Here is a 14,407-nt window from a genome sequence, read left to right as displayed (position 1 = left end):
GTTAAAATATTGCGATTTTATAAGGAAACCTAACAAATTCATTTTTTTAATAGGAATTCTAAAATAATTTGTGGGGTTTATCTCTTGTGTGAAAGAATTGTTGTTATCTATGAACTTGACGTGTCCATTGCTACAATAATATTCCTTTTGTATCGACAAACAAAAACTCTTTTGGCTATCAGTAATTAATGAAAATGTCTCCGAACGTTTGCAAAATTCATAGTATTCTCATAACTTGAATGGAAACCAGCCAGTGCAAAAATATATCATTTTATTTAATTGTAAATCAAAGTGAGAAAAACATTCTGTCATCCCAACCAAAATAGAAAATAATCTCCATTTAAAATTTCCTAGAATTCGTGATGGAAGACAATAACTATAAATATATATCGTATATGCCAAAATATATTTCATTTGATTACATTTGTTATTGTTTTCTCTGAGAATTTCAATGCAAATAAAAGATGACAAATTTTTACGAGCGCTTGAAATTACATACATATTCTATCGAAATTTTTTGAGTCCAAGCGCAAATGAAACGGAAATGTTAGCTCAATTTCAACAATGCTTTTAAATAGAAAATGATAAGAAAATACGATGTTCAAACGAATAAATAAACACACCATTCGAAAAGTTGCGTGGGCTTGGAATTTTAGCCTTCGAAACTTGATAATTATATCTAAAACTGGTGGAATTCAGCAAATATTTAAATATAGAGAATTTCATATTTGATCACAGTTTGAGTTGTTCCTCTGCCACGGCTACAAGCATTTTTAAAATTCAATTATTAAAGTTGAAGCAAGAATACTTTATAATGTTAAAGTGAGTGTTTTTATTTTCAAAGAAGTTCAAAGCTTTTTAATATATTTTGCATCCTGAATAGATTGCTGTTGTTTGGGGGTTTATTTTTTATGAGCTCCGTTTTGGCTGAATAATCAACTGAGAGTGAGATTCGTGAAATTTGCGAAAATGTCGTAAAAAGTACATACCGAAATTCTATTTTAAAAATTGATTCTTTCGATCGAGTCATTTTTGCATAAATTTCACCAATTATTTTTTATTAGAGCAATTTGAGCATCTGAAATCAACACTACCAGTTGGACCACCTGGAATACAAGGTAAGAATTTGAAATTATTGATCTTTCCTTAAAATGCAATAGCATCTTCACTAAAATATATTTTATTATGTAGGATACCCAGGACTTCCGAGACTTATTGGAGTTCCAGGTAAGAAATAATTAATAATACAAAATCCCTGAAAACTGACTGGTTAAGGCATTAGTCATGAAGATGAATTGCCTGCAATTCAAAATGCGTTCGGGTTGGTCCGATTTATGTTTAATTTTATTTTAAAAAAAAATAAAATACATTCTATAATGTGAAAAAAGCAAACTAATCAAGTAAAAATGCATTGTAAAATAGGTTTACAGGGAGAAAAAGGTAAATGATTATAAATTTTAAGATACTTCAACCGCATTGCTGTTCATGCCAATTAAAATTGTTAAATAAAAAATTCTGAAACTAAATTTTATGAGCTTGAAGCAAAACATTAAATTTTAATGAATGTCATTGATCTGTACTCTTTGTGTGCGTGTAGGTCCTAGAGGCTTTCCTGGTTATGATGATCTCCGGTAAGAGATTAAAATTTAAAACACTCTCATGGGTTTAAAATGAAATGATTTTAATCAAAATGTATTTTTTTATCAATATTCCGAACAGGACCAAAAAGAAGAGTCATGTAAAGCATGGTGAGAAGATCTAAAAATCGTAATATTGAACAAGGTCATTTAATCCAAGCCTTTTTTTGTATCTTCCTAGGGGTTTTTATCTCAATCAAAACACTGTGAATATTGCGTATATTTTGCGTATATTCACTGCGAATATTCGAAAAATATTCGCAAGATACGTACATTCAATGCATTATTTGTAAAATATGCATAGTATATGTACCATCAAATAATATATATTCGCGAACAGATAAATTCCCCTAGGTATCTTCCATTTTTATTTAAAGAGGAAATTTTGGTTTGTTTCGTTTGGACTGTAGGACAACTTCTTCTCATATTCTTTTGATGACGACATAACAACGATAATGTGATAAGAATACCAGCATATATAAAAACATATTTTCTATATTTTAATTCATAAGCCTTCTGCTTTCCGAGTTTGATTAGAAAGTAAGATATGCGATTTACAATTGAAATTAAAAAACATAGTGCGTTGTATGAGTAATTTTGATTAAAAATATGAAATTGCAGATAAAAAATTTTGTTGTTTTTTATCTTCTTATAAAAACCAAATACATTGCAGTATACTCTGTAGTCTGCACGGTTTATAAAAGTCATACCTGTACTTAATTTTGATTCAGCATAATTTTCTTTATACTCAAAAAGAGATTTTGGTCATTTCTTAGTCTTTCAGTGCAATGTGATTCTGATTGAATTTGAGTGTTAATAAAACAGCGTAATCTCATTGTTATTTGGCACTTAACTTGAATGTTTCGTTGGCGATTTCAAAAACACGCATCCTGTAAATGTCTCGATGGAATGGCATTAATAAAACTATTGGGTTATGTTACAATTTAGTTCAAAGCGATGAAAATTCAACATTATTGCATGGCAATTTTTCTAGTTGAATTGGATTTTTCGGCCCGAAAAAGCAATAAAGATAAACGTACCGTATTAAATCAATTTGAGAAAATGCCATTGAAGTCAAGCATTTTTCTAGCACATGTAATTGAACAAAATATTGGAAAAATTCATTTGTTTCGACACTTAATCATTTTCATAGAAGAGCTTCTGTTGTATTCGATTATACACGTTTGTTTGAAGGACAACACTATATGCGAATTCGATATTCGAATCTGTCATTGCTTCAGTTTGTTTGTGTGTCCAACTCAGTAGTCGCACGACCACATCGACACAAAACGCACAAATCATTGTATACATTGTCATTCGTCTCCGCTATCTTCGACTGTGCAAAGCAAATATATTTTTCGGTGAAAAATCTTCGCCTCGTTAAATCGTTATAAGTTTTACATAAAAATTTAGTTTTAACAAGTATCTCCAAGGCCAATACAACAAATCAATCAATTTGTAGAGATTTATGTGAGTTTTTCAAAGATATTCCATAAAACTGACTACAGTGAGTATATATTTTTAGTTTTTTCACAATTTCGTCCTGCTGCTTGTTACGTTGAAGTTTTTTCTTAAGCCCAACCAAGCAAAATATATCATAGAGCTTAATTTTGACATATTATGAAGTGAACATTTAAAAAACTTTTTGAATTTCTTTGCTTCTTATAGAAAATGGGTGATCCACAAGGAAGTGTTGGCATAAAACGTCAAGCTACACCCAACACACCCGAGTCAGAGCCAAAGCAACCACGAATTGATGTTGATGATGATACTACCATTGATGGATTGAATCTGACGAATCTCATCGACGACTTTCTGGAGCAAATTTTCCGGTACTTGGATCCAGTCGATTTCGTCAGCATAGCCCATACCAGCAAACAACTGAAGTCAGCCGCCGACATGGCATTCAAGCGAAAATTTGGCAAGATGGAAATCATACTCGACAAACGAGCTCGATTTTTCGATACAAAGAGCTCAACCATCAGAATCACCGACATAAAAACATCATTGCAATTACTGCGTTGTTTCGGCCACCTAATCACCAAACTGACCATAAAGCACTCTCGTGACTTTTGTCCAAAATTGATCAGCTACTCAAGTGAATACAGCTTCAATTCACTGTCTGTCATCCGGATCTATCGATCTTTCATCAAAAATGACTTGCTCATTAAGCCATTCGCCAAGGTTAAAGAGGTGGAATTTTTTGTGTGCGGACTGTCTTTGGATATGGATCTCAACAAATGGTTTCCGGCAATTCGCCGCTTGGATTTGATCGAGTGTTCGCTTGCCAATAAACTGTTCATTGTAAAAAATCTACCACATTTGGAGTACTTGGAATTTAGTGACTACCGTCACATTCCAGCCGAACAGGTTTTACGTTGCATACATCAAAACCCACAATTACGTACCTTACTTTTGGCTGGAGTCAAAGTATCCGAACAATTCTGGAGCACGTGCCAACTCCTTTCGCGACTGGAGTGCCTGAGCATTCATGATTACTTCGATGATCTATTCCCGACACCGGTTGACACAGCGGCCAAGTTGAATGCACCGAAGAAACTGGAAATTTCGTTCAGAAATGAAAATGATCTACGTGTGATGACATCACAGATATCGTTCAATCATCTGACGGACATCACATTGAATTTTGGTTGGGTGCGTTTGGTGACCACATTCCAATGGTCGAAGTTTTTCAAGAAACATCAATCGATCGAAAAGGTCACACTGGGATTGAGAGACAACGGCAATGTCAATATCGACGAAAGCATTGTAAATGAAATCGCATTGGAACTGCCGGGACTGAAAGAATTCAACAATTTTGCTTGCTATTCGTCGATTCCTCGAGTACTTCGTTTCATGGCCAAATTTAAATTGATGAGCTACGGTTTCACTCTCAAGAACGAGTTCGAATTTGACGAGCTCAAGGGACGTCTGGGCATAGAGTGGCATACATCGATCAATAGTACGCGAGTTAAAGTGAATCGCAAGATGTAATGGACGATTTTTTTCAATGTTTGTATAACAGACAGCCAAGCTTCAAGACACCATAGCAACAATTTCGGATTTTTTGCAAAATAGCGCTTCGAAGTATTAAAATTATGACGTACAACTTAAACACTTTTTTTAAAAGACATATAAATCTGTTCAGATATAATTTTTCCCATTCTTTAACTCAATAAAATTACATTTAATGTCAAACTATCCAAAGATGAGTAACTCATTCCTTTTGATTTAATAAAATTGTCATATAATTAAATGTTGCTTATTTCATTGAAAAGAAAATAAATCAATTGGCGAATAAAATTTGAATTTATAGCAGAACGCTCAATATTCGAAAATGATAATTACGTCAGATATGTGAAAAAAGCTCCAAACAGATCCCTTTTGATAGCGACAACACCATCAGACATTCGAGTGTCATTGGTTCGATTGTGTGCGTGAGCACTGCACAATGACGTACTTACACCTTCACATCGACACAGTCACTGTGCAACGGAAGCAACTGAACACGATTTCGCCATTTATGGACGCTCACTATACCAGTACTGTCTTGCACTATTTCCTCTCGCATAAAATTGAGTGGCAAAATCTTCGAGAAGAAAATTTCATTTGCAAATTGCAATTGGCGCTGAAGAAAGAAAAAAACCAGACAAGTGTTGAAGAAAACAGCAAACATATCGCAGCTGATTTTTTTTGGATAAAAAACTCGAAAAAGGTGAGCATACATTTGAAAAATAGAAAGTCTTTGATTTTTGTAGCCAACTGTTCGGACGATGTATTTCCAATATTTCCTGGATATTTTCAAAGTTCTTGCATCACCTTCTTCGGAATCTCTTCTTAAGAATCATTAAATATTTCATAATCAGCCTTTTTTTGAACATTCCGTCATGTCAATATTTGAAAAATTCGACAAGCTGAATTGAAAGATCTGTAATTTTTTGTATCTACTAGCGTTGTTGTTCTTCCAACATAATCAAATGATGAATTTTTCATTGATTTTTATTGTGTTTTCTTACAGAAAATGGCTGGTCGAAAAAGAAAATCGAGAGTGAAACGTCACCAAGGAAAAACCAATGGAGCAAAGCGTCCACGAATGAATGAAGGTTTGAAGCTCACCGACGTTATGAACGATTGTCTGGAGGGAATTTTTCTGCATTTGAACCTAGTCGATTTCATCAGAATCGCTCATACCAACAAACAACTGAAGCCGGCCGCCGACATGGCTTTCAAGAGCAAATTTGGAAAAATGGAATTCATAATAGACAAAAATTTTCAGAGTGGTTCGAGAGTTGAAAAAACGGACAATGTCATCAGAATCACCGACAAGAAAATCGCATTGCGTTTGTTGCGTTGTTTCGGTCACTTAATCACCGTTCTGACTATAAATCATTCCAGTGACTTTTGCGCCAAATTGATAAGCTACTCTAGTAAATACAGCTTCAAGTCACTGTCTGTCATCCGGATCCATGGTTCTCTCATTCAAAATGGCTTGCTAAAAAATCGATTTGCCAACGTAAAATATGTTGAATTTCACAAATGCCAGTTGGAACTGGACTATTACAAATGGTTTCCATCAATCAGTAGTTTGCATTGCTGTTCGTCTGTTGAAGAAAAGTCGATGGTAAAGCATCTCCCACACTTGCAGCATTTGAAAATTATTGACCGCGGTCGCATTCCAGCAGAAAAGATTTTAGCCTGGCTAGAACAGAATCCACTATTGCGCAGCTTATTCTTGGACGGAATTGTTTTGAGCAAACATTTCTGGGACACATGCCAAACGCTGACACGGTTGGAAAGTCTACAAATTCAGGACTATTTTGGTGCCATCTTCCCAAGCGTTGAAACCGTCGCCAATTCCAGTTCTTTGAAAAAAATGAACATCAGCGATGGAAACTATCAAGATCTACGGGTGATGACTTCGGAAGATAATTTGATAACGTTCAATCATCTCAAAGAAATCACATTGCATTTTGTACATCATGGTTTGCTTGACAAATATCAGTGGTCGAACTTTTTCATAAAGCATCGAACCATCGAAAAAGTCACCTTTGGACGAACGGGTCTCACAAATATAAACGAAAGAATCATGACGGACGTGGCAAAGGAATTACCGTTGTTGAAAGAACTCAACAACTTTAGTGGTTATTTGTCAGTCGACGAAGTTCTTGAATTCATGGCCAAATTCCATTTGACGAGCTTTGGTTTCAAAATGCGTGACGGCTCGGCGGATCTGAAAAAAAGTCTCGGCGCAAATTGGAATGTGATACTTGATTTTGATAATGGATTTCCGGCTATTAAAGTAGTTCGCAAGATTTAATGGTCGATTTTCAATTTCAGTGGTACGAAGCGAGTTTTAGAATTAATCGGAAATTAAGACACAATTTTTTTTATTTTATTTTTAAGTTTATTCTGGTATAAAACTATTCAATAATCATTTTGTTTTCCGTTCAAAAAAGCATGAGTTACAATAGAATTGGAACCTAAGCACTACTATGTAATTTATCGTTTGTTTTGTCTCAATAAAATTACTATTTTCAAGTGCTTCTAGTTTTACTGAAAGACAGTACACAAATATTGATTCAAATAAATCATTTGAGAGAAGAAAAAAACATTAATTTGAATTTGCAGCATAAGTTCAAGGCTTTGGAAGACTTTTTTTTCAATTTTCTGCATCCTGTTACGAACTGTTTATCAAATTAAATTAAACAAAATTACCATAATTTTGAAGTGACATTTTTATCGTCTTGTTGTTTTGCAACTGTTCACTCGTATTTATCTCGTATCGCTTGATACTTACCTATATAATAGCCTTTCTGAAATAGAACATGATATCGCTAGAAGACATTGAGCTGCACTAAATCGATAAATCAAAGAGACAGTCGAAAAAGTCCAAGCGATAAATGAAAGAATGAGTATATGAAAAGGGGAATATCTATGAACGGAAGTCAACATCAATAGTCTTGAATCAAAACAAATTTAATTATTTCTCAGTTTCAATGCAATTTGGAATAAAATGTTTTGGTTGTCAAAATAAGTAATGAAAACGATTTAATATTCAATCTGAAAGAAAATACTATGTTGAAGTCTTGGATATTTTACTAGGCACATGTGTTTGACAATAAAATAAGAAAGACAAATGAATTTGTTTTGTAGCTTCGTTTTATTCTTTGAAAGATTCCACCATTTTTCACAATAATTCTCTTTGAAAAGAAATACTTTTATATTCGATATCTTTACAAAATACATTTCGTCTTAATTAGAACCCGTTCAGTGGTGACATTTTTTTGATCTTTTTTCTGGTGGTTTGAACATATGATCTCTTTTAAATGAAAACAAATACAAGATTTGTACTTACATTTTCTCTAGACACTCTTCAATAGTCAAAAGCTTTTTATTCTGTGACTTCATTTATACAATATTCATTAAGTCGTTTTAAGTGCGATTTTAAAGAAGCTTTTGTGCTGAATAGTCTGGCACAATGAGAGCATCGGAATGATACGGTATGCTTACGCATATGATAGACTAAACTCCCTTTACGTACGGTGTCATATTTGCACAAGTAACATTCAAATAGTTGTCGACTGCAGTTTTTCTCGTGCGCAATCTTTGTCCGTTGCACCGTGAATCCTTGTCGACAAATCGAGCAATGGAATGGGAATTGATTCCCGTGAGTTTTCATGTGCCTTTCCAGATGTTGCTTTTGAATAAATCCTTTCGCACAAATGTTGCATTCAAATGGTTTCTCGCCAGTGTGTATGCGTCTGTGCACAATCAGATTTGCCGGATATTTGGCCACATAATTGCAAAACTCACATTTTGTTTTGGATTTCACGCCTGATGTCGATTCTTTCGGTTGTTCAACGCAATTTGAATTGGTTTCACTCTCCAGCCGTTCTTCGGCAGTGAAAAGCTTTTCAACTTGTTCTTTCGCTTTGTCATTAAGCCGTCTTAGGTGCGATTCTAAATCAGATTTTCTGGCGAATCGTTTTGAACAATGAGAACATCGGAATGGTCTGCCTACGGTATGAATGCACATATGACTGACTAAGCTTGATTTGTGCAATGTAGAATATTTGCACAAGTAACATTCATATCGACGTGGATTGCAGTTTTTCTCGTGCGTCTCCTTTGTCCGTTTCGCCGTGAATCCTTGTCGACAAATCGAGCACTGGAACGGGAACTGTTTTGCGTGAGTTCTCATGTGTTTCTTTAGAGTATTCTTTTCAGCAAATCTCTTCGCACAAATGTTGCATTTAAAAGGCAATTCACCGGTATGAATGCGCATCATGTGCGCTTTCAGATTGTCTTTTCGAGTAAATCCTTTCGCACAAATGTTGCATTCAAATGGTTTCTCGCTAGTGTGGATGCTTCTATGTCTTATCAGCTTTGATGCACTCGGAGCTACATAATTACAAAACTCACAATTTGTTTTGGATTTCCCATTTGATGCCGATCCATTCTGTTGTTCAGCACCATTTGAATTGCTTTCACTCCGTTCACCCGATTGAATATCCACGTTGTTTGACTGCTGCAACCTCTCTGCATCATCAAATGTCAGATCAATCAATGGCGATTCTGTGTGAAAATAACATAGATGTTGATTAAATAAACTGACATTTCTACAAGTATTTCGATTGAAAATCTCACCTGAAATCGATTCTCGAATGGTTTTCAGTGTCGAACGTGTTGCAATCTTCCGTTTCTTCTTTGAATTGCCATTCGATGTCGATGCGTCTGCAATTTTTCTCTTTCGACGTTGATTCGTTGTCTTTTTTTGTGCGGTATTTTGGTTGATTTGATTGCCAATGTTTTCCAGAGATGCTGCGGCAGTTTCATGAGTCAAATCGTCAACAATAGTACCGTTCTCTATATCAATGTGAATGGCTTCGGCTTCTAGAGCATCAATTTCGTTGACTTGATCTAATTCACTTATATCTCGACCTGCTTCATTTGTTCCGATCATTTCATTCGTTGTTCCATCGCTGATTTTGCCATTTCCAATATTTTCTTCGTTCTGGTCACTTTCTGTCGTATCACTTGGCAATAACTGTGGCTCATCCATGGCATTGTTCTCATATTGATGATCGGTGACTTCATTTATCTCTTCACGTACCACTGCTGTAATAGGCTCAGTCGCTGGTTCATTCGTTGTCACTTCCTGGGCTTCGTTTCCATCCATTTCACTGTCGATGTTTTCTGATGGTTCCACGGTATTTTCAGAAATCAAATCGATGCGTTCGTCAATGGTCATACCATTCGGCAGATCGAAGTGAATCGGTTCGTCTTCTTGAACATCAACTGTGTTGACTTCGGTTAATTCACCGATGACTGGACTAGTCTCGTCTGTCGTCATTGAATCGCTCGTTGTTCCTTTGTTCGATGCGTCATTTCCAGTGTTGTCTTCACTCACGTCAATTCCGTTCGTTGTGGTTGGCATTGATTCTGTATCATCCATGGCCCCATCCGATTCTGTGCGATTGACGAGTACATTGACCTCTTGGCTTGTCTTTGGATCGTCCGCTGGCTGATTCGATATGATGATTGTCACACAAATAGCGCTTCCATCTCCTCGTCCATTGCCATGTGTTATTTTGTATGTAGATTGAGCAGTGCCAAGCTCCGGCCGATGACAGCTACACGATCCGTTGATCACAATCTCACCGCTTGTATCGGTGGTCGTCTTATCTTTGTCCAAATTATGATTTGACGGAGCATTTCCGCCACGAACTCCAATGAGTTGCTCCTTCAACTTTGTTTTAGTGAGATATAGTTCGTACGCTTTAGTGACCCTGTGGATATCATGAATACAATTGTTTTAGTTAAGTGACCAAATAATAACGTTGACAAACACAATTGAAGCACTCTTAATTTGAGAATAAAGTTTCCTCACCAGTCATTCGTTGCTCGCAAAAAGATTTCCTTGAAATTCTCATCAAATGAAATTGCGCTGCATTGAAATGCTTTCTCCACCAATCCTAGCGATGTCTGCGTTGTACATAAGATGTTAAACCAATAGTTGTCTAGTACCTTTTCCCAATGTTCACCCATTTTTCCTGAAAATACACAAACATTCACGACATTCAATTAAATTTTGCGGCAAAATTGTCATTCCTGAACCAAATCGAATTGAACTCGGAATGAAATAATTCAATTTCTATACAAATCACAAAATATACCGAATTGAGACAATGATCTATTGCCACCGACTTTTTTTCTATTCTTTATAGCACGCATGATGCCAGAGCGTCATTTGTATGCATGTATGTGTGTTAAACAGATGATGCTGTTTGCACATAATGAAAACAACATACCGACCAGACAAAACAAACACACTTTTTTTATCGCTGAGTCTGAATCGCGATTGCTTTGAATACTGCTTCACACACATGCATCCGATTGCGAAAAAACAATATTGCTACACATTCCATTGCAAATCAATTGCTTACCCAATTACACAAATCTGTCGTCCCTTTTTCTTGCTTTCTGTCTGTCTATCTGGCGGATCAATTGCACACGGCAGTACACAGTTTGCACTTTGTATTTCGTTGATATTTATTCCGAATTTCGACGAATGACTATTATGCGATGAAACACAAACTATCCTCTTCAATTTCAATTACAATTCGATGGATTTTTCAGGCAAATGACACAGAAAATATGAAAACATTCACAGAGCGTACACAATTGGTTGTGGTCGATGCACAAAAATACACAGAAATACTGTCTTCTCACGTAAACGTCAAACGATGAACTTGACAGCATTCTACATTCAATGCACCGACGGTGTGGAGAGTACGACTGAATTGAGTACGCGTCACTTTTGAATGTGTACCAATGCGTTGAATTTTTCACAATTTTTTCTTAGTGTTCCAATCAAAGGGGTATCAAAAATATAAATATGCAAATTGGGAGCAATTCAACATTATTTCATGTTCAGAATTTAGTTTGATAAGAATATTCAAAGCAAAAGGTATAAAATAGAAAATACAATCTCATTTATTTCAGTATTTAACAGTACTGTCGCTGACACCTCATTATTGGCCAGCATAGCTTTGCCGCAAAATTCTTTTAATGCCTCTGTTTCTTTGATATAAAAGACTTCTACAACTCAAAAGGACTCAAAGATATCCTGAATAGACATTCTGTTGTTTTTCCAACATTGTATGTCCATTGAACTTTGGAATTTGTGATTGGGAAATCTGAATATTAAGTCCGATCAATTTGATGGACATCGTATTTATGACAGAGTGCAAGATGATTGTTGGCACTGGGATATTGAGGTTCTATTGGTTTCTTAATTGAAAGTAAGCAACGGACATAAATGACCCTTCACTAACCAATAACCATGATACCTTATTATTGAAAAAATAAAAATATTTATGTAAAAATATTGGCTGGTATTCTTTCAAATTATCACAACCGGTTAATTTGGTACGTTTTCGACTATCAACATGATAATTTTTCGAAGAAAATAAGACGATTTTTCACTTAGACGACCAACGTCTCAAAATAGCCGACTGTGATGTGATGATGGGTAAACATCAAAATCATAAATCACATAAAATATCGTGCTCAATAAAGAGAAAGCAATACGAAATATAATTCTCGAAATATAGGTAGATCAATCAGCCTCTGCTCAAATCGAAATAGATTGAAATCTAAAATTGTCATTGGGACGGTCGTTGTCATATTTTTAGAAACTTAACATTTCTCATCTAAATGGATCTCATCTTTTGTTTTTTTGAGAGTGAAAGAGAATATGTAATATTTCAGCAGTAGATAAATCATCGGAGAAAAATTCTGTGAATAAAAAAGGGAAAACATTTCTTAAACAAGTCAATTTTATTTGCATTTTTCATTTATAATTTTTTCATATAAATTTAAAGATATTTTTTACAAAAATTATTCGTTATCTTCATAATAACTCATGCAATCTGATTTTTGACTTATTTATCTTCTCTAAAGTTGACCATTCAGGCTGAATGATTCAGCACTCTTCCACATAGTTGGACCCCTTTTTGCCCATTTCGCAAATTTCACCTGTATCAAAGTCGAAGAAAATATTTGTTAGTATTTAAATATTTTTAAATCATATTGAGAATAAAAATCGGAGATACAGCCCTTGGGAACGTCAAATCTACACTTTTGATCTTATGTCTCTCAAAGACAGTCTTTAGAAACTTACTGATTTGAGATAGATAACTTACTTAACTTAGAAAACTTACTGATTAGAGAGTGTCTTTGGTGCAAGGAAGAGTGTCTTGCTTTGGTGTCTTGTCAAAACTTAAAACTTTATCGAAGAAACTACTCGACTATCTCTCAGCGGTAAGCTGAGACATTAAGACACAACACATATAAATTAGACTATACCCATTTATATTCTCAGCCATAATTTTCCTAATGCTACTGTGAAATTTTTCAATTAAATAACACCCCAACTGACATACTGCTACCGCTTTATTTACTTTTGCTCGATGTGCCATTATCCTTGGTATCAGCCCATAATCAAAGTGGAATAGTTAAGACAAGTCGCCGCAAAATCAACCCAACACACGATGGATTTTATTTATCAATTGTTTGTACAAAAATTCCTGAAATTAAGAAAAAAATTCGGTATACGAATATAAATAAAATAATATTTCAGAAGAAAAGTAATATAATAAATTGAAATTTTATTTAGATTATGACAAAAGTCCCAAAAATTCAAAAGCCGCCCGTGGTCGCCCAAACGTCGGAGAATCGTTTAAGATAAATTGATATATTTCAATATTTTTTCATATACATACTCAAATAAATCAATTTATCACAAAAAACTCCCTCTTCTCCATCCCCGCATAAAGTTCCGTTGAAATGTCCAAATCAAGTAAAATCACAGTTTTATAAGATGTCTAATTAAAATTGTACCGAAAATATTTTAACTACTTTTTTGCGCTATGGTAGACGGCATAAAATCCGTTATCGTAAATTCTATATCATACATTTAAGTGTGATGAATTCATAAAAATTCCCGTGCCAAGAAATCCAATGGAAAATTCTCCTATTTTACACAAAAATCATTTTTACAGAAAAAAATCTACCAAAAGAGATCACACTGCATGAAATCATGTCAACAATATTTCAAAAAAAAGAAGAAAAGAGAGAATTCTACGACTCACCTTGCATAAATGAAAATGATGATCTAACCTCAAAAATATGATGAACATCAATTGTACAAGTCATTATAACGGCTACTTCGTCCGAAATTCCGATTAAATCGCCGATTTTATCCAGTTTTTTTCACGCGATGTTGATGGAATCGCTGTGGTAACTGATCCTTGATAAATTTTTAGAAATAGCTGCCGATCCTAAATCTGTGGACAGAAACAGCACAATGGTGAAAAAAAACTGTAACGTGCACACTCTTACTGTATCTCAATTGGGTCACAACAAATTGGCACAGAAAAATGATGATTTCTATGAAAAAAACACTCACGTTCCGGTGGAAAGTCGCTTTTTTTCCGAAAAAATAGTCAGTTCGGTGAGATAGGTAAAAATAGCTATTCACGGAAAAAATCTCAGTTAAATAGAAAAAACAATGTTCTGAACATACCTTCATTTCCATGTTTGATGTGCGTTCGATGTGCGGTGTTCAGCAATTCAACAAGCTGTGAACCGGAACTTTTGCTTCGTTCAACAGTCGACAAAGTACAAACTCTCCACAAATGGATCTCTTCACGTCAAACATAAACGAAAGCAGCATTGCCAAACGACGGCATATACAACTCTATGCT

The 14,407-nt window shown here is 34.9% G+C and overlaps 2 protein-coding genes and 2 long non-coding RNA genes across 6 annotated transcripts; 2 read left to right on the top strand and 2 right to left on the bottom strand.

Annotated features, from left to right (window-relative positions):
* Positions 1 to 749: 749 nt before the first annotated feature.
* LOC116346173 lies at positions 750 to 2,209 on the top strand. 3 transcript variants are annotated; one of them, XR_004201563.1, is made up of 8 exons: positions 750 to 822; positions 884 to 981; positions 1,065 to 1,118; positions 1,192 to 1,227; positions 1,423 to 1,440; positions 1,598 to 1,631; positions 1,720 to 1,748; positions 1,819 to 2,209. It is a non-coding gene; the product is annotated as an uncharacterized LOC116346173 (long non-coding RNA). The 3 variants fall into 3 exon arrangements; XR_004201561.1 differs by having other exon boundaries at positions 1,720 to 2,209; XR_004201562.1 differs by lacking the exon at positions 1,423 to 1,440 and having other exon boundaries at positions 1,720 to 2,209.
* Positions 2,210 to 2,987: 778 nt separating this feature from the next.
* On the top strand, positions 2,988 to 4,712 carry LOC116346198. The gene is made up of 2 exons (XM_031776135.1): positions 2,988 to 3,144; positions 3,306 to 4,712. The coding sequence occupies exon 2, from the start codon at positions 3,309 to 3,311 to the stop codon at positions 4,629 to 4,631; it is 1,323 nt and encodes a 440-aa protein (XP_031631995.1). The 5' UTR covers positions 2,988 to 3,144; positions 3,306 to 3,308; the 3' UTR covers positions 4,632 to 4,712.
* A 3,066-nt stretch (positions 4,713 to 7,778) lies between these two features.
* LOC116346141 (zinc finger protein 568-like) lies at positions 7,779 to 11,332 on the bottom strand. Its single transcript, XM_031776063.1, has 4 exons — positions 11,084 to 11,332; positions 10,528 to 10,690; positions 9,285 to 10,426; positions 7,779 to 9,212 (listed from the first exon to the last, which is right to left on the bottom strand). Exons 2-4 carry the CDS (start codon positions 10,683 to 10,685, stop codon positions 8,029 to 8,031), a joined length of 2,484 nt encoding a protein of 827 aa, XP_031631923.1. The 5' UTR covers positions 10,686 to 10,690; positions 11,084 to 11,332; the 3' UTR covers positions 7,779 to 8,028.
* A 1,789-nt stretch (positions 11,333 to 13,121) lies between these two features.
* LOC116346202 lies at positions 13,122 to 14,140 on the bottom strand. The gene is made up of 3 exons (XR_004201566.1): positions 14,110 to 14,140; positions 13,793 to 13,987; positions 13,122 to 13,228 (listed from the first exon to the last, which is right to left on the bottom strand). It is a non-coding gene; the product is annotated as an uncharacterized LOC116346202 (long non-coding RNA).
* Between the last annotated feature and the right edge of the window lie 267 nt (positions 14,141 to 14,407).

The sequence above is a fragment of the Contarinia nasturtii genome, unplaced genomic scaffold (assembly GCF_009176525.2).
Source record: "Contarinia nasturtii isolate CC-2019 unplaced genomic scaffold, AAFC_CNas_1.1 Cnas_scaffold_1435, whole genome shotgun sequence".
NCBI classification, from domain to species: Eukaryota; Metazoa; Arthropoda; class Insecta; order Diptera; family Cecidomyiidae; genus Contarinia; species Contarinia nasturtii.
Note: the sequence above shows the minus strand (reverse complement) of the source record. Positions and strands in the feature narration are given on the sequence as shown.